The 19,657-nt window shown below is 41.8% G+C and overlaps 1 protein-coding gene across 1 annotated transcript in view; it reads left to right on the top strand.

Annotated features, from left to right (window-relative positions):
* sptbn4b (spectrin, beta, non-erythrocytic 4b) overlaps window positions 1-19,657 on the top strand; it is a gene marked incomplete at its 5' end in the record, with an annotated part of 77,229 nt that overhangs the window by 53,937 nt on the left and 3,635 nt on the right. The window contains 16 exons of the mRNA XM_079621488.1: window positions 1,293-1,517; window positions 1,612-1,701; window positions 5,513-5,791; window positions 7,975-8,105; window positions 8,339-8,543; window positions 9,639-9,884; window positions 10,775-10,909; window positions 11,016-11,260; window positions 13,233-13,371; window positions 13,785-13,869; window positions 13,971-14,167; window positions 16,117-16,910; window positions 17,418-17,478; window positions 17,555-17,814; window positions 18,709-18,879; window positions 18,975-19,017. Of these exons, the coding sequence (XP_079477614.1) occupies window positions 1,293-1,517; window positions 1,612-1,701; window positions 5,513-5,791; window positions 7,975-8,105; window positions 8,339-8,543; window positions 9,639-9,884; window positions 10,775-10,909; window positions 11,016-11,260; window positions 13,233-13,371; window positions 13,785-13,869; window positions 13,971-14,167; window positions 16,117-16,910; window positions 17,418-17,478; window positions 17,555-17,814; window positions 18,709-18,879; window positions 18,975-19,017 (3,306 nt within the window). The remainder of the gene's footprint in view (window positions 1-1,292; window positions 1,518-1,611; window positions 1,702-5,512; window positions 5,792-7,974; window positions 8,106-8,338; window positions 8,544-9,638; window positions 9,885-10,774; window positions 10,910-11,015; window positions 11,261-13,232; window positions 13,372-13,784; window positions 13,870-13,970; window positions 14,168-16,116; window positions 16,911-17,417; window positions 17,479-17,554; window positions 17,815-18,708; window positions 18,880-18,974; window positions 19,018-19,657) is intronic.

Below are 19,657 nucleotides of genomic sequence, written 5' to 3' on the forward strand. Positions count from 1 at the left end.
ATATATATCATCATATGTGCATCATATGCGGTCCTATGTGTATATGGGAGTGTGTGGTTATATTTCCTATCCTTTTATACATCAGCATATTTCAAATTGTCACTAAAGAAAAATTTCCCTTCAGTAACTTTAGTGTAATTAAAAAGTTTGTTAGCTCTCTGTCTCTCCATATGCTAGGTGTGCCGGTCAGAATGAAACATTTTGAGTAGTCATTATTATTTTATTTTATTTTTAAGTTTCAGTTGCATATTTTATAATGCTAGTAAAAACTTGCAGTTATAGTCTCTTTTAGTTTGATGTTAACTGTGCCTTACCTCAATGAATTGCTGCTTCTCATTTCAGAACGGAATAATAATAGGTCACAAATTTAAATCTCATTATTGTAATTATGAGAACTGCCCTTGATATGTGAGTTTGGATTGGTCATTTACTCTAGGTCACTTCATGTGTCTTAATTGATGTAACCTCTTACCCGAATGGGTCATGTGGATCTTTCTCAGAAGTTTGAGATTGGAGAGATTTTTTTTATGTTTTTTTTAAAAGAAGTCTCTTATACTCACAAAGGCTGCATTTATTTGATCAAAACTGAAGTAAAACTGTAATATTGTAAAATAGTATTACTATTTATATACATTTTAAAATATACTTTATTCCTGCTATAGTAAAGCTGAATTTTCAGCATCATTACTCCAGTCTTCAGTGTCACATGATGTTTCAGAAATTATTAAAATATGGTAATTTGGTGCACTTATTAATATTATGTTGAAAACAGTTGTGCTGCTTATTATTTTTGTGAATACCGTGATACATTTTTTTATTTCAAAAAGAAATCTTTTGGTACATTATATAAATATCTTTACTGTGACATTTGAGCAATTTAATCCATTAAAATAATTGTAAAAAAATCCCCAGAAAAAGAAAACGTACTGAACCCAAACATTTGAACGGTAGTATATGAGCTGAAGATATCTTTGGTATCATACCTAGTTTGCCATTTCCAATGACTTCAACTTTTTACAAGCACATTTGAACTTTAATAAGCCAACACGTTTTCTTTGGAAGTTTGAAAGGTTTATGATGATGTCATAACTCACTTCCTGTCTCCTCTTGTCTTTCTGGTGTTCTTCCTCTCCTCTTTCCCACTATCTATATTGTCATAACTGTGCTGAACTGTGTATTTCTTTGTCCCGCTCTCTTGGATGTCCACTATGTTCTCCTGACTTTCTCTCCTGTTCTACACCTCAAGCGTTGCTCGTTCACCATGTTCACTTCCACCACTCTCTTGCTTACAGACGATGGAGTGTCATATGGAGGAGTGGTATAAAGAGGTTGGAGACCTGCAGGTCCATGCGGCTTCCATCCCTCAACAGGGGGAGGTGATGGAAAAGGTGTCCGAGAAACAAGTCGGTGTGGAAACGCGAATTGTTCGACTGATTGAGCCTCTGAAAGAGAGACGTCGTATCCTGCTGGCCTCTAAAGAAGTGCACCAAGTTGGCCGTGACCTTGAGGATGAAATTGTGAGTTTTACAACCTCATTACAACCATTAGCTTTAATATATTTTGGTGTTTTCAACGTGCCTCGCAACATATTGCGTACGTGTTTGTCCGCAGTTGTGGATACAAGAGCATCTTCCAATGGCCACTTCTCAGGAACATGGGACAAGTTTGCAAGCTGTACAGCAACTCATGAAGAAGAATCAAGTAAGACAATCAAAATCTTACTGAGAACAGCTTAGATTATGCTGGTTTAGGCTAGTCTGGTGCTGGTCTAGCTGGTTGACTTGAGGCTAGAAAACACTACATATCTTTTGGCCAGATTGTTGCCCCAATTTTCAGTCCGGACTCAATAGTAGTTAGCAAAAGTCAGGGCCAGTCTGCAGATTTTAGGCAGATTTCACAGAAAATCGCATAGTGTATGATGACTGATTTTTTAGCTTCCGACTATGATTCCATCCAGTCGGAGGAAATGTGATTTTAATAGACATTTTTTTCATTTGTCATGTCTCCTTGTAACGAGGCAGATGTTTCTGTGTGACTTTGGTCCAGTTTACACCTGGTATTAAGAAGTGTTTTGGTCGATCGGATCACACGTGAATGACGCTAAATACGCTAAATACTTTAGACCACATCCAGAGGTAGATGAAAACATATTCTAATACACACTCACAGCGTCCGGCTGGTATTGCGGCTGTCAGAACAGAGATCTGAAAAAGTCCATACATTTACCTGCCCATAGACCCTCCCCTCGAAGAAATCAGGAAAGAAGTGGTCGAAAGTAGACAAAAGAGACGGATTAAAACACCAGGGGCCTCATCAACAGTGCCTTAAAACAGGGGTTTTCAAAGTGCCCGGCGAGTGGTAAAAATTATAGCCTAATAATTCATTAGTTTAAATTAATAAATGTAAAAAGTTAAATTGTCATTATTCTTAAAATAAGTCCTCGTTTACACTGCAGGACTTGATGCCCAATTCTGGTTTGTTACCTTTATCTTATTTTTTGACCGTCCGAACACATTATTTCAATTGTATCCGATTCATGTTACACTTGCCATATCTGAAACATCGCGCATGCTTAAAGGGTTAAATTCTCTTGCACAGATGGACGGACGCGAAATATGCTTGATGCTAGCTCTGCGATATGCAAAGTTCGCCAAATATCACCATGATTTTGAGGTGGAGGAGGACGAAAAGTGCCTTCATTGCAGACTGCGCATGTGCTTCAGTTATTGTGTGCGAGAGAGATCTCAGGACTGGCGGGAGCATATTGTGTTTAAATATTGGCTTTAACGAGGAGCAGTGAGTCCGAAATTTGAGGATGAGCAAGCCAACCTTTGATATGCGTCAACGTTTGTCCACATTCCTCTCCTACGATGTTTCGTCGGGCCATCCTTCCCTTTGCAGATGCGAGTCGGGTTGCTCTCGTCATTTAACCGCCTCAGAAATCCGATCTGTCTGTTTTTGCCAGTCGCATTGGCACATATCTGATTTATATCTGATTTATTTCCACATATGAATGAGGCCTGAAACCGATCTCGAAATATCCGAATGCATGCGTTTTTTTCCTGTTTACACGGTCATAGAAGACATCCGATCTGTGTGACATATGAGCAAAAAATCGGAATTGGGTCACATTTCACTGATAGACAGTGTAAACGAGGCCTGCACTTTTCAGCACTTTTTATGTTAACACAAACAATGATAAAAGTGAGGAGTTAAGAGTCTGACATTGCTATTTGTGTGTTTTTTGGTGTGTTTTTTTGTTTTGTTTTTGGAGGGGGGAGGGGGGGTGCCATTGGGTAAGTTGTGTCAAAAGGGAGGCCCACTGTCTTAGACTTTGAAAACCCCTATATTTAGTCCTGAATTAAATATTTAGTATATTTAGTCTTACGAATGAAATTTATATTGTAAAAAAAAATCATGTTTATCAAACATGCGCACCAGTAAGTATTCACTGTTGATAAATCCCTCATGTGCTTAAGCACTCTTTCACATTCATGGTCATTTGCATTCAAAAACGCCGCCAATGAACCACATATAGTTACAACACCTTTTTAAATCACGTGAATGTATATGTCCTCACTGAAATCATGGCAAAGAGAGTGAAAATCAGAAACTTCTGGTGAGCCAAGTGGAAGAAAACCAAAAAGTGTTATTTGGGTCACTCACTTTTGAGGCACAACTAACAAAAGAAAAAATTGTACATGGGAGAAAACAACAGCTGCTGTTAATTCTGTTGGGTCAGAGGAAAGAACACTGCCAGAAATAAAAAAGAAATGGTTTGACATTAAAATCGCTGCCAAAAAAAAGGGTCACAACATACAAACGGGAAATATCTGCTACTGGAGGAAGTGTTTTCTGCACACCGTTTGCCAAATCTTCCAGCAAAGCGAGATCAGCCGTGACACTATAGCTACATTCCCAATGTCTTTTCAACTATCTTTTATAGCTTTGTAGCAATTATGCAAATATATAGCTTGAACTATGAAATTACTAATGAGTATTTGTAATTAAAGGACACAAGAAACAAATGGCGGCACTTTCTTTTTGTAGTATCATCATTCTACCTCTAGATTATCTGCGTATAATTGACAGTGTCAGAAATTTAGCGTGATCATCTCAGTCAATTGTGTTTGCTGCGACGACCTATTGATCAATGAGACATGGCGCTAAAACTTAAAACTACTTACATCAAGCTTAATTTGCAAAATGCATGCCAAGTTGGCCTCATTTCCCTAGCAATGACCGCATCCATATTCTCCTCTTTCGCTTACTCTTGTTTTTTTTCAGCGCACATAAAAACCACAACTGCCAAAGTCATTCAGTCTATCTATTCTAACTTGTGTCGTAGCCTACGATTCAATAGGTGCCATCATCGTACAGTCTACATACACGTCGTACCCAAGTTTCTTAGATCCATGTCGTATAGTGTGATTCGTTAAGATCTTATAGGATTACCGAAATCGCACGGTCTGTAGCAGGCAATAGAGTATCTTATTTTAACAGTACTTAAGTATTTTACTCGTACTGAATGTAGGCTCAAAGACGCAATACTCCTCAACACCTCAGAGACATATTAGTGAAAAACAAGAAACTGTTATTTGTGAGAAGAGCAATCACATGTTTATTTTCTAAAATCAAAATAAACCTGAACACCTCAATATTGGATTTGACAGTCTCAGTTAAGTTCAATTGCTCAAAAAGCGCATATGTGAACCAATATCCTTCAAAATAGTCTCTTCAATATTATGGATACATAAAATAATGTTAACTCTAATTAAAGCCTAAAAGCTCAGAGTTGTGCTTATATTTACACATATTCCTTCCTATGTATATAAGTACAAGTTGGTAGATCCCACACTTTGCATGAAACTGTTCTCACGCACATAGTACGCACACATCTGTATACTTGATCGCATCAGATCAACCAAAATGCATCTTAATGCCAGGTGTAAACAGGGCTTTTGCTTCGGGAACTTCTTGAAGGTCTGGTAGTGCGTTATCCTCTGTCGTTTAGTGTTATGATGCATAGTTTTTCTCTGAACCATTTACAAAGTCGGCAAGTGTATGTTTTCTGTAAATCTGTTCTGATGTGTATAGTATATTCCAGTCTTTAGTCGATCAGCATAATCTTTCTAGTGAAGCAGGTTGACCAATGACTGGAGGTTAGGATATCCATTTCCACATCATTGACTGTATTTTCCGACTTTCCAGGTTTTCACTGATATGCAAAAAAAGTTTTCATAGTTTGAGCAAAAAGCTGAGAAAATAGCGCATGTTCTATGTTTGCATATATTGCATGTTCAGATATCCATACAACTAAGTATTCTAGGGGCCATTAAACTTTAGTGAAAATATTTAAAAATGCTGGTGCTGGCTGGCAACTTTTTTCAAAAACGTCGGTGGGGAAAACGGCTGTTAGGGACACCAACATCCCATGTTATTTTTCCTCTTTGAGTACTCGACAGAAAAATATAGAGATGAATCTGTTTCTCATGGTCACCTCCTCTCTCAGAGTCTGCAGAAAGAGCTTCATGGTCACCGTGCGCGTGTGGAGGATGTTCTGGAGCGAGCAGGCGTGATCGCGTCCATCCGCAGTCCAGAGGCAGACAGCATCAGGGACGGCATGGAGCAGCTCCATCACCTGTGGGAGGTGCTGTGGGTCGAGACGGAGCGCCGCCAGCTCGTGCTGGATGCCATGTACCAGGCGCAGCAGTACTACTTTGATGTGGGAGAAGTGGAAGCCTGGCTCAGCGAGCAGGAACTGCACATGATGAACGAGGAGACGGGAAAGGTAGGAGAGGAGAACAGGGAGGTCGTGTGGGGTGTGTGTGTGTGTGGGGGGGGGGGGGGGGGGTATCCAGACAGCCATACAGCCATACTAGGATGATGTTTCTATAACTCTTAAAAATATATATATTTATTATATAAATACAAATATTGTTCAAATTAAATTGTATCAAATACATAAATAATGCTGATGAATAAAGTGTTATCTATTTGGCTCATATAGATAAAGTTTTTTGTAAAAAAAAATCTTCACATTTATTTATGTATTATATGAATACTAGGTTATATATGTTATCATATACGGTATATACATATTTCTCATAGAAATTTTACATTACATTTTACATGTAGCAAATGCTTTTATCCAAAGCGACTTAAAATAGCAATTCATCACAGAGCCAACAGTGTGTGTGTGTGTGTGTGTGTGTGTGTGTGTGTGTGTGTGTGTGTGTGTGTGTGTGTGTGTGTGTGTGTGTGTGTGTGTGTGTGTAGAAAGCTAAAATAGGAAACAAGCTAGAGCAAGTGTTGCAAAAAAAAGTGAATAAGAAAATAAAAAAATAATGCAAAAATATGAGCGTGCTTCCTGTGCGCGCCTACATTTGAAATAACTAAATTTTGGACGGCAGGAAAAGTGGTCCAACGAACCATTCGGTTCGGTTTGTAATGCGTACCGAACCGAAAGCCTCGCACCGAACGGTTCAATACGAATACGTGTATCGTTACACCCCTAATATATATATATTGTGGCGGGAGGAGCAAACGACAGACACAGTGGGAGTGGTGTCAAGACTCGGAGAGCATTTATTAAATTAAAGCTGCAGTCCGTCGTTTTTCCTCTTTGTCGCCATCTCTGTTAGAAATCTGCAATTGCAGTTATTTGCGGAATTATTAACTGTGCGTGGGTAGTAAATCGGCATGAAACAGCGCGGATGAACACAATGTATTGAGGCTGCCGCGTCGCTGTGGATACTGTAGCCTACTGTCATGTCATCAGCAATCTCAGAGTATACTTTTTGAAAGTGTCAACATTAGAATTTTCATAGGAAAATGTCATCTGAACAAGTAAGTAACATTCACTTTTGTTCTGACCAAATTCGGGGGGTGGGGGGAAGCATTGCAGTAGGCTATATCATGCTGATTAAATCTAACGATTGCTTATATCACGTCAAAACGTGAAAAATATATTTTTTTCTGTAGCCACTCTGAAGTCCGAAGTCTTTGGGTTTTACAACTGGTGAATCTCCAGTTGTCACTGGTGATTGTCGCTTTAAACTTTCGGGATCCGCCATACAAAGTGCTAAGCTAAATCTCCACCATCATCCACACACGCTAGCCGGGGACTCCTTCTCTATGTGTACAGAAGTGACGTAATGACGCAAAGACATGCTCGAAATTCCCGCGGAAATCCTCCAGTACCACTGGAATTAAAATCATTATTACAAGCTTACCGTTTTGAATCGAGGTAAGGCAAGCAGATCGTTTTGAACACTGGCTGGTTAAGGTTTTTTTCAAAAATGTCTTTTTTTATATTTTTAAACCCAAAAAAGTGCCGGACTGCAGCTTTAAATAAACATAAAATGTCCAAAAATGGGGAAATAAAGTGTTCAAATAAAAGGGGATCTGGTGTCCTCGTTGTGCCAGGGAATCGTGAAGGAAGGGTGGTGAAGAGATGGGATGGGTCCAGGTAAGGGGGCGGTGCGCTTCTCTCCTTGAGTCTGAGGCGCAAGGGGGCGGCGGCTTCTGCATCGCGGCTGGTCCTCTTCTATAGACCCCGACAACGGAGGGGAATAGCGGCCCGGCATCCTAGCCCGTCAGCGGCGTCACGCGTGTTCTCCGTTCAGACCGCGGGTCCGGCGACTCTCCCTTCCTGGACCCACGAGAGCACCAGTGTGAGAGACCGGTCTCCCGAGGAGACTCAGCACTTAGCGGCGGCGGTGATGAGGATATATATATATAATTACAATATTATGTGGTGGGAAAATGTTGACAGGATAAGTACAGTGCAAGTGCAAGTTGAACTACTCATCCAGCTGGGTGATTAGAAAGAAACATCCTCATTGTTGAGACCTGTGTAGACAGCAGTTTTTCAGGAACCTTTAGTGTCTGGCAAGGACACCTGCAGAAGGTGATAGTGTTCTGGGCTGCTGAGTGATGAGTGTATCTGAGCTGTGCCCTCTCTCTGTTAAGGATGAAGCCAGCACTCTGCAGTTGCTGAAGAAACAGCTGGCGCTGGAGCAGACCATAGAGGACTACGCGGAGACCATCGGACTGCTGTCTCAGCAGTGTAGACAGCTTCTGGAGCTCGGACATCCGGACTGGTAAATGTTCAGCAATCGCCTTACAGTCGAAGAGCAGCACACATTGTAAAGAAAACTGTAACTGACCAAATCAAACACACAACACTCTTTAGGCTTTTCACTTTTGAGTAATGTCAATACCATCAAGCATTTCTTTGTATTCCAGTGATAAAAGCTTTCAAGAGTAACAGATTTCACTGATTTTTTTTCCTTTGAATGAAATCCAAGTATGTGTGTGTATGCTTGTGCCTCAGTGAGCAGATCAGTAAGCGTCAGTCTCAGATCGACAGGCTGTACGTGTCTCTGAAGGACCTGGTGGAGGAGAGGAAGTCTCGTCTGGAGCAGCAGTACTGGCTCTTTCAGCTCAACCGTGAGGTGGATGAACTCGAGCAGTGGATAGCAGAGAGGGAGGTCATCGCCAGCTCCACTGAACTCGGACAGGACTTTGAGCACGTCACGGTCAGTTTTACACTGTTGCATCAGCTATTTCCTAGCCTGGGAAAACCCTGACGAAAGTCCGTCTGGCCAAGAGCCCATTCAAGCCCATTTCCAGTTTTTCCGAATCAAGGCACCAATCACAAACGTTGAGGCGGGCTTTACACGATGACGATCGCTCTGATTGGTTTTAGGTCTATCCAATTGCACCCAGAGGCATTTGAGCGACGTCCGTTGGTGACTTCCCTTTGGAAATGAGCTGTGAATGAACCTTCCCCAGACTCAGTTACAACAGGCTAGCTATTTCGTATTTATCAGATCAACTGTAGCTCTTCTGTTTCTTAAAGTCCCCATGAAATCAAAATTGTAGTTTATTGGCTTTTAGTATGACTATGTTAGCCTTACTGTTATATATAAACTAGTGTGCTCCAAAATAATGACAAAATTCGCATTTAGGAGATATAAGCGTTCAAAACTTACAGTCTCTCACTTCTGCCAATATCGATCAATGATTTTGATGACATCCCTCTGAACTTCAGCTTCTCATCAGATTTTCTGTCCAATCAGATGCGCTCTAGAATCTGAAGCTCCGCCCCCTACATTATAAACAGACGCTGAAGCTTGGTGAATGGAACATACTGCACTATATAGGGGATCGAGAACGATTCAGAGTGTAAATATCCTTTCCTTTGAGGCAAATGAAGTCAGTGTCACTGACCCTTCGCAGTGCACACAGTCTGAGTGTCCAGAGACACGAGAGCACAGAGCGGATCATATGTGCGAGTCGGCGCTGAACAGAAAACGTATCGGACCCATTTGAATTCTACACATAATGCTATATTTTAAAGCGATATGGAAGAGATTAGGAGGAGAAACGATTCGAGATTAGGAGGAAACTGCGGCGTTATCGAGCTCAACGGCTCTGGCTGAGCTGTGATATAAACAAAATGGTATTGGCTATTTAAAAAAAGGGGAGGAGCTGTTCAATATGTCCCGCCCCGTCTTCCTGTTTCTGTGGAAATGACGTCAACACATTGAATAATGCTGCGCGTTTAAAGGCACTTCAGTGGAACTGTAACACTTCTGTCCTGTCATGATGACACTTCTCCTGATCCTCAGATTCTGCAGGAGAAATTTACGGAGTTTGCAGCGGAGACAGGGAGCCTGGGGCACGAGAGGGTCACAGCTGTTAACCAGATGGTTGATGAGCTCATAGATTACGGCCATGCGGATGCAGCCACCATCGCTGAGTGGAAGGATGGGGTGAACGAGGCCTGGGCAGATCTGCTGGAGCTGATGGAGACACGGGGACAGATGCTCGCTGCTTCACACCAGTTACACAAGTTCTTCTCTGACTCTCGAGAGGTATGTAGAAATAGGAAATGCATTAAAGCCTCTAAAATGAGTGATGTTTGCAAAGGACATCATAACTTTGCACCACTTCTCATGGACATGCATCCATCCAGAACACCTTAGCACTGACAGAACATTGCATTAAAAACCACTTTAACACCATATCAATGCCCTAGAAACCACCCAAATCACTTATGCGCTAACTTAAAATAACGCATAAATAATTAGCAAATAAAGCACTGTTTCTATCCCATGTGTTCAAGCGCCTATCCCATTGGCGCAAAATATCTGGAATAAAAATGGATGTTGCTGCAATCCGGAAAGCAACTTGGGCTCCTAAAATTACTTCCGCCATGTTATCTTGCGTTTAGATGCATTAAGTTTGGGAATGCAATCGTGTGAGACAGTTCTGGAAGGTCATTGTACCCAACCATTTTGATGACAGCGTTTTTTTTTATGAGGTAACCCAAAATTTGCATAGAAGTAGATGGATGGAAACGTAGCTAGTGTGGTGGCAACTTTTGCAGGAGCAAGCATGTGCATGGGCAGTGTACTTTATATTACTGGTTGAGTAACAGTCCTTGATGTCCTGGGATGTTTTGCGTATAGTTTTTAATTTATTACAGTGATATTTGTGGGATAATGCTGAGGTATGTTTGTCCTTCCACGGCAGGTGTTGGGGAGACTGAGCTCTGTTTGTGTGTGTTAGTGTGTTTTCTGTGTGTACAGGATAATTAAGAGCAGGTATATGTGCTGCATCATGCTGCCACAATGTGTCTGCACTTGTGGAATAACACAAGTCTGTGTGTGTGTGTGTGTGTGTGTGTGTGTGTGTGTGTGTGTGTGTGTGTGTGTGTGTGTGTGTGTGTGTGTGTGTGTGTGTGTGTGTGTGTGTGTTTCAGGTGTTCGCACAGATTGAGGATAAGCAGCGGAGGTTACCTGAGGTCCGCGCATGTCAAGGAGGCACTTCGAATACCAGCACTCTACAGAGACTCATGCAGACTTTTGAACATGATATTCAGCTACTTGTTGCACAGGTGAACTAATGCAAGGAATACAAATAGTAAAGTTTTTTGGATAGATCTCTACAATAAGTTTCATGACAGTTGCAACATTTGTATTCAAAAAGGTTGTTTTCCTCAGGTAAGACAGTTACAGGAGAGTGCAGCCCAGCTCCGAACAGTTTATGCCGGCGAGAAAGCAGAAGCCATCGCCATGCAGGAACACGAAGTGATGCAGGCCTGGAAAGAGCTGCTCATATCCTGCGAGGACTGCCGAATGCAGATCACCACAGCAACAGACAAGTTACGTTTCTTTGGGATGGTGCGTGATCAGCTGATGTGGATGGAGAGCATCATCTGTCAGATAGGAACTGGGGAGAAACCAAGGTAAGACACAATGCTGGGACACCTGCTCTCTGCTTATAGGAAATCATTAAGGTGCTTTAACATTATAATGCATGAAGGTTTGCGCCAGGTCAGCTGGAGAGCAGCCACTGTGGCCGCTGGAGGGTACTATAGGTATCATACCACGAGCACAAATAAGTGATAAGTTGGTAAGTGCATGAACCACAAGAGTATTTACACATATTACAATTGAGTGTAATAGTATCTATCAAGAGTTCTGTACAGGATTTCTGTGAAGAACACAATAGATCTGTTACAAAATTTAGTGAGCTGCTTTGCTGTCTGCTGCCTACTAGTGTTGCAAAATTCCAGGAATTTTCTACATTTGAAACTTTCCATGGGAGTTAACAGGAATCAATGGGAATAAAATGGAAATTTTCAAAATCGCAGGATTGCCTATAACAGGGAAATTAAATGTAGTTGATATCTTGCAGCATTATCTTGGTTAAAGCAACCAGATTTAATGCTAATTAATTTAAATTTCTACCCTGCACTTACAATTTTGAGGCCACACCCCCTGCATGTACTGTGCATTCCCCCATCACATGCACAGATAATTTCTAGAATCCTGCACACTACAGCAGGACTGAAGCCACACAACTGCATTTGAGCCCAAGGACTACATCCAGTCATGTAAGTTTTGATGATATTACTAGGGTCAACATATTTGATCTAGAACCTAGGTTATAGTTTGAATTAGTGATTGAGGAGTGTTCATCTATTAATCTAGCCTATTTCTATTCATTTGTCCAGCATTAACTGTCAAATATTTTTACCATTCCAGAATATTCCAATAGTTTAGCTAACTTATATATCTGTGCATGGCATTGCATAGGGTGTTTTTTTTACAAGTTTTTTTTTCTAATCTTATTCTACAGAACAATGCCACGTGCACCATCTGATGTGTGGATACATTTCACCTCAGCCAGTGTAGAAGGAAAGACTGTGGACATTTGCAAACATGCTTACTTTATTCAACATTCATGCATTTCTGTTGTTCAGTGAAATAATCGATTAAAGTTCTACTCACAAATAAATCAGTAAAAAAAAAAATTCATTTGTATTAGTTTGCATGCATTTCTGCTTACGACAAACAAACAAAATGTTATATTTATGTTTGTATAAGATACAGTTATATTTATTGTATAAATTGTATAAATTACCCTTAAATTTCCAATAAATTCCCTTTAATTCCCGTAAAGTTTCCAACTTGGAATATTTCCAAAATTCCCGATCTTAACTTCCCATGGAAAGTTTTTGGAAAGTTTCTGGAAATTTTACAGAAATGTGCAACCCTACTGCCTACATAGGCAACTACTTAGGCTACAACCTTACCAAAGATCATTTTAAATGCTTTTCAAGTGGCACTTTTCATGTAAAATGCACGGAGCTCTTCACTTTTTAAAAATTTATTTCAATATAGTCTGACATTGCAAGTTGCTACGCTAACACAGTGTGCACAATAATTAGATAAAAGATCACTTTTTATTGATACTTTTCAGTATTTAATGAATAATATTTATATTTAATAAAACATTTATTGACTCATACACCGTTACAACCACTGAGTTTGCTGTAATGCATTCTAGGTTGGCCTTCAACCTATGTGTTCTTTATGAGGTATTTTGCCAAAAGACTTTATCTTAGAAGTCAGCATAGTGTTTATACCCTACTGAAACAGCTTTTGCTGGTAAAATGCTGTCTTTGTAGACAGCTCACTAGGTTTTGGAACACAGCTATTGTGCTTATAAAGTCTTAATAAAGAACCTGTAATACTGGAAAACTTCAGGAGCCATCATGGACACTTTTCATCGTGTCAAAATGGCCTTCTGTTGCTGATTCTTTCTTTGGGCAGACTTGGCCCATGTATTCTGGCCGGAGTAACTCTCTCTCCTCTCACTGTCAGCTCTTTCCTCAGAGCTTTAATGGGATATGGGCTCTCTGGTGCTTGCAGGGATGTGTCATCCGTGGAGGTCCTGATGAACTATCACCAGAGCCTCAAGAGTGAAGTGGAGGCCCGCAACAAGAGTGTCCTACAGTGTATCGAGATGGGCAAGACTTTGCTGGCGGCCCGTAACCCTGCATCAGAAGAGGTGACACACAAACAGCCAGCACAACCTGTTGAATTAAATCACTGCAAGGCCCAAAACATACTCTATCCATGTTCAATTTCACGCATTGTTGCAATCCGAAATGTGTCAGACCACAATTACACTTCTTCTACTGTCAGTTCTCTTTTAAATATTTAAAGTTGACATGTTTATAAGTAGCTACCTAATCCTGAATGAGTTTATTCCCTCTTGAGTACTGCAGTTTGTTACTAGCACAGTAATTTTTAAAAAAGCATATGAAAAAAAAAAAGAGTATGTAGTACAGTGGGCAACTATTTGTTTCTGCGTTGGTGTACTTGTGTAAAGGATGTTTCTGGCCTAAAAGATGATAAATGACTACATAATATGTAAAGCTGTCTTCTGTCAGTACCTGATGAAGTTGTTTAATGTTTCAGATTAAAGAAAAGCTGGAGAAGGTTTTGGCCAAGCAGCACGAACTGACTGAGAAATGGGACAAACACTGGGAAGAGTTGCAGCAAAGTTAGTTAAAGGAGACTAATACAGAACAAACATTATGCATAAATGATATAATCAGTGTCATGGTCTTCCCAATATCTCACTCTCATTCTGTGTCTTCTCAGTGTTGGAGGTGCATCAGTTTGCTCAGGAAGCAGTGGTAGCAGAGGCCTGGCTCACTGCTCAGGAACCCTTGCTGAGTAGTAATGAACTAGGCGGCAGTGTGGATGAGGTTGAGCAGCTGATTCGCAGACACGAAGCCTTCCGCAAAGCTGCTGCCACATGGGAAGAGCGCTTCAGCTCTTTACGCCGTCTTACCACGGTAACAGCGATCAGCCAAACAAGCCCAAGGGTCAGGGGTGTCCAATTCTGCTCCTGGAGGGCCAGTGTGCTGCTGAGTTTACTTACAATCTGGCCAAACACACTTGCCTAGAAGTTTTGAATAATCCTGAAGACCTTGATTTGCTGGTTCAGGTGTTTTTGATTAGGATTGGAGCTGAACTCCAAGGGTGCTTCTCAATACTTAAATTGATGCTTCCTCGTTTCCTCGCTCCTCTGTCCTGCAGCCTGTGACCCGGAAACCGATCGAACTCATCTCAATTGCACCGCGAGGAACGAGAAGTGAGGAAGCTTCCAGAGGAGCTTTAAGCGAGGATGTTAAGCGAGGAAGTCTTTCTTGTCGAGAAACCTGACTCAACTTTGAATTCTCCTCCCCCTTTTACATCTGTAACAATAATTTTAATTTATCCTTTTCCTTTGCAAGTTCAAATAAACCATACATCTCACATATTTCAACAGGGCATCTTGCTTTATTATTATTTATTATGAATTTCTTAAATAACTAAACTTCAACAGCATAAGGGCAGATCACAGCTGATGGCGTTGTGAAATCAAGAATATTCCAATGTACAAATAAGATTTCCTTTAATTCCTCCTTAATTTTATTTCCGTGCATCCTACGGGGGGTGGAGCTGTGACGCGAGGAAAGGAAACGAGGATGCTCAAATTAGCAATGAAAAGCACCCCAAGAATAATGGTCCTGCTAGAGCAGGATTGGACACCCCTGGTCATAACCACAAAATAGGTCCACTCGGACCGAAACATTTACCAATATCAAGCAGCAATTATATCTTAACTACCTTTGACCAGAGCCCGTCTACGGAGAGCCTGCCTACTCCCTATTAAGTCCTATTGTACCGAATTTTTGGTTGTAGTTCCACCAGAGTTCCACTGGGGGCGATCGCCCGGGTGCACAATGAATGGGAGTCTATGGAGCTAGACGGCTAAATATGTCTCTTTCTCCCGCTTGCTGTTGAGAAATCTCAGATTTGATTGTAGGTTTTGCAAGTTCAACATGGGTTATAGGTCGAAAGTTGAATGAACGAGTACTTATGTCCTTTCGATTTCTTACAGGTTGAGTTGTTGTTGCCCAAAACACGCTAGCATTCTGCTAATGAACGCTGATTGGTCAGTGAAGGACTGATTACGACCAGAGATACTGCTTGATGGCATCGTGGCATCCGAAGCGGGACCAGAATGTCTTCTAACAAAAACTCTTCTAGCACGTGTATTTACCTGTGTCCGTGCCTCGAGAGAAAAGAAAGTGCAGAGCGCGAAAGCACCAAAGTGACTGAAGGATTGCCATAAAGCAGTATCTCTGGTCGTACGATGTGTATGACGTCATTGACATTTTAAAAGACTTTTTAAAGCAAATAAGTGACTCTAAAAAATCTAACACCCAGCAATGTGTATTTTTTTTTTTTCATCTCCTTTCGAATACAACATTCAAATTATTACTAGACAAAAAATTCTATCCTGAGAAAAGTGGATTTTGAGGGGTATAGCTCCATAGACCTCCATTCATTCTGCACTCGTCCTGTGAGCGCCCTCATATGGAGCCAGAGTGGAACTGCAACCAGTCAGAAGCCGGAAGTGTAGCGAGAGTGAAACTTCTCCCCTTATTAGACATTCTCTGCTTTGACTGATGTGGCGACTGCCATTTTGTTTTTTAACATGATATTCTGATGGTCAGGCAAGAGAAGTTGGCACTTTCAACTTACATTTTTTTTACAAGTCAAAAACATTTAAATAATTTAACGTATCTATAACGCTTTGATAGTTCAAAAGCATCTATAGTCTATCTACTGACACTCAAAAAAGTTACAAAGAGATGAATTATGTGTATAGCATAATGTCCTTTTCTTAAATTATGTTACAGGGAGGAATTGTGGATGTATAAAATATAACAAATTATCTCGTTTAATGGTTTAGGTAGAGAAGATAAAGGCAGAGCAGAGTCAGCTTCCCCCAACTCCTTTGTTGGGACGGAAAGTTTTCTTGGACCCTCAGGACTCTTCTCCTGCTCGCAGTAGCCCTTCCTCCATCATAAGACAGACCATTTATGAGCAGGGTGATGCCCGGTTGGAGCGCATGACCCCTCAGCCCTCTCCCTCTTCTGTGGCTCGCAGACTTGGTTCTACTGTGGCCAACTACACTCCCATCATGAATGGAGCTGCTTCGTTTCGCCTTCAGGAAGCCAGGAATGCTGGGATTGTTGGCGTGGCAGCAGGACTAGGCACCGCTATGGAGCATAAGGTCACCCAATTGCGAGCTGAATTCAAGGCTCAAACTCCACAGCAGAAGATCGAGCACATCCATGAGGTGGTCCACCCCCTACTGGAGAGAGAGAGGGAGCGGTATCATGAGAACGTGATGGCAGAGGTGGTGCTTCAGGAGCCAGGCGGAGGACGGGAGCGGCTAAACAGCGTGGTGGGAGGGAGCGGGAGCAGTCGCTCAGAGCTGGTGGTGGAGCAGCATCCCCCACCGAGGGAGTCGCGGTTGGAGAGACAACTGTCTACCGAGCAGCTGATTCAAGCACGGAGGGACGAGCTGCCTCAGGAGGTGTGGAGGGAACGAGCTGAGAGGGCGGAGAGGAGGCTGGAGAGACAGACGTCTAGTGAACAGGAGGGTCACGAGGTGCGGCGTAGGGAGCGACATCGACTGGAAAGACAGGAGAGCAGTGAGCACGAGACCAAGGAGCAGTCGGACAAACGCTCTGGTGGCGGGTGAGTGACTGCGTTTGTGACCCCAAACAAACCATCTTGGATACAACTTCCCTTTTCAGCGTCATCTTGGATCCACTGACTATCGTTTAATCTTACCCTTTATTAGCCAAACCAAAACAGTTCATTTAGGCTACTTAGGCTTTTCCAAAATCTTGCCAATTGTAAAAAGAAGTCATTTGATTCCAGTTAACCTCATTGAAATGCAAGTTACAGCAGTGATATCGCTAAGATTTGATTAAAAAAGTTGTATAATAGTGACATGATGATGGTGAACTTCACCTTTCGGCATCCACATGCCAATCACTTAATAACTTTTACTTAAAAGTTAACTTTTCACTTAATCCAATCAATTCACAATAGATAAAATCCTAATTTCGTACATTGTCTTGTTAAACATTGTTTCATTTGTCACATTATGTAAGTTGACTTTAAAGCTTTGAAGTAGTACTTTCTCTATTTATGCACAATGGCATTTCCAGGTCTCAGATTCCCCTTTTTTTTTGGCAGGGAGAAAAGGTCCACGCTAGCTGAGATTGTGGAGCAGCTTCAGGAAAGAGAGGCAGCACAGGTGTGTAAACAATCTAATGTTTATCCTTTGTTTTAAACTACATTTTATGCCACATGCACATTACTGTATATTTCAGGCCCGAGGAGAGACTCCACGTCTACCCAATGGTGTTCCTGAGAAGGCTTCTCGACCGGACAGGCCACGGGCTCGCGACAGACCCAAACCGAGAAGAAGACCACGACCCAAGGAGACAACAGCTGGCGAAACGCGGCGCTCGAGGTCTGCGCCAGCCCAGAGCAGCCCAGCAGTACCCCTGCCACCCACCCACACGGCCCAGCACGAAGGGTTCCTCTTCCGAAAAATAGACATTGATGGCCAAAAGAAGAGTTCAAACAGGTGGGGTTTTGTGGTCTAAAAATGATGGGCACATGGCATGGAATTAGCATGGAAACGGCTAAATCAAAAATGCCAATCAGTATGATTGGTTATTCAAAGCTATGCTAATGTTGTTATTAGCATTGTGTACTAATGCTTAGAGCATTAACATTTGTTAACACAAGGCAGCTCTTATTGTCTTTCACCAAGTTTCAAGTCAAACTGGGTTATGCTTGACTGCTTTACAAGCCTAAAAGGGTTCCTGAAGTTAAACTGAGGAGCAGCTGTTTGGCTGTCATTACTGATTACAACTTTCATATCCAGCAATGGCAGAAAATAGCTAGCCGCTTGCCACTTGCATGGTAACACTAAAATCAGCTTGGTTGGTGGATGATGCTGTGTCAGAAGACCAACAGATGCTGGGTTTCTGAAGCCATGGCTAGCAAGGTATGAAGCCTTCGCCTTTCACAGCTTTATTCAGCCATTTTGTACAAGACCGGATACACCACCTCGGCAGCCCAAGTCACAAAATAATCCATTGCATTGAGTTTAAGGAACTCAAAAGAATGGCTGTCTGTTCTTTTGTAGCATGTATGTGCACATAGTTTGCCTGTGTCAACTGAAGCCGTTTTTATGCTAGCACTTGCATTTACGCTGCAGTGTATCTCATTAACCAAAATCTCTCTTCTTTTTTTGTGCTCTCTTTGCCAATGACTGTTCTTCTCCCTCTCTACAAAGGTAAGCTATGTTCTGCCTATCTATGTCTAAAGGTCTTGTAATGATTTCTGCAGCAGTTTGGTCTTGCTCAGTCATAAGGGCTGGTCATCCCAGACTCAGCAGGTGAGTAGCTAGTCGGCACATGGTATCGGATGGGCCCTGATGGCCAAATCTTCTGTTTTCTTTCCCACATTACAGCAGATCTTGGGTGAACCTGTACTGTGTGCTGAATAAAGGTGAGCTGGGCTTCTATAAGGACGCGAAGAACACCGCCACACCTTACAACAACGAGCCGCTTATCAACCTGAGCCGTTGTGCCTGTGATATCAACAATGGTTACAAAAAGAAGAAGAATGTCTTCACGCTCAAGTACTTCATTGGCTTTTTTATTAGCTTTTCCAAAAAGATTAGCTACGTGTGTAGTGTTCACTTTTCGTAACATTCATTTTGCTTTATAATTTTAGAACTAAGGATGGAAGTGAGTTTCTGTTCCATGCTAAAGATGAGGTGAGTTGCTTTTTTTATATCCTAGTTGGTTTCACATCTGTGTATTTAAGTCATAACCAGACCTACTGTAGATGGGATCTGCAGACCTTTTCTGCAAAGTAGACTTTTGGAGCATACAGTAGAAGCTGGTCTGTTGCTGTTTTAAGGTGGTTTACCAGCTTAAACCAGCTTGGCCAAGCCAGTTCAGCAGTCAGTAGTCCAGTTGACCACCCATCTAGACCAGCTTGGAAAAGCTAATGACTATGAGAAACCAGTTGGAATCCATAGCCCCTTTCACACAGAGATTCTGGAAAATACACGGATAATGTGTCCCGGGATTGTTTGATTTTGGTTAATTCACACTGCCAGTGATTCATTCACACTGACACCGCCGCCGACTTGAGCTGCAAAGAAGCTCTGGCCGCCCTGTCAAGCTTGTTGATGTTTCTCTGGAATCAGCCAGTGCGAAGGACGTCTATATTCCGATTGGTTGCTGGCGATTTGCCGCTGCTTGCCGCGTCATAGCTCATTACCATAAAGTTGAGCTACTTTCAACCTTCTGATTGACGCTCTGGTCGCTCAAAACGCGACGCCGATGGATCTGATGCTCCTTGCAGCTGAGAAAAGCCAGTTTCCATTGAAAATGAATGACTTCCGGTAA

Source organism: Phoxinus phoxinus (assembly GCF_949152265.1).
Source record: "Phoxinus phoxinus genome assembly, chromosome: 8".
In the NCBI taxonomy this organism is placed as follows: Eukaryota; Metazoa; Chordata; class Actinopteri; order Cypriniformes; family Leuciscidae; genus Phoxinus; species Phoxinus phoxinus.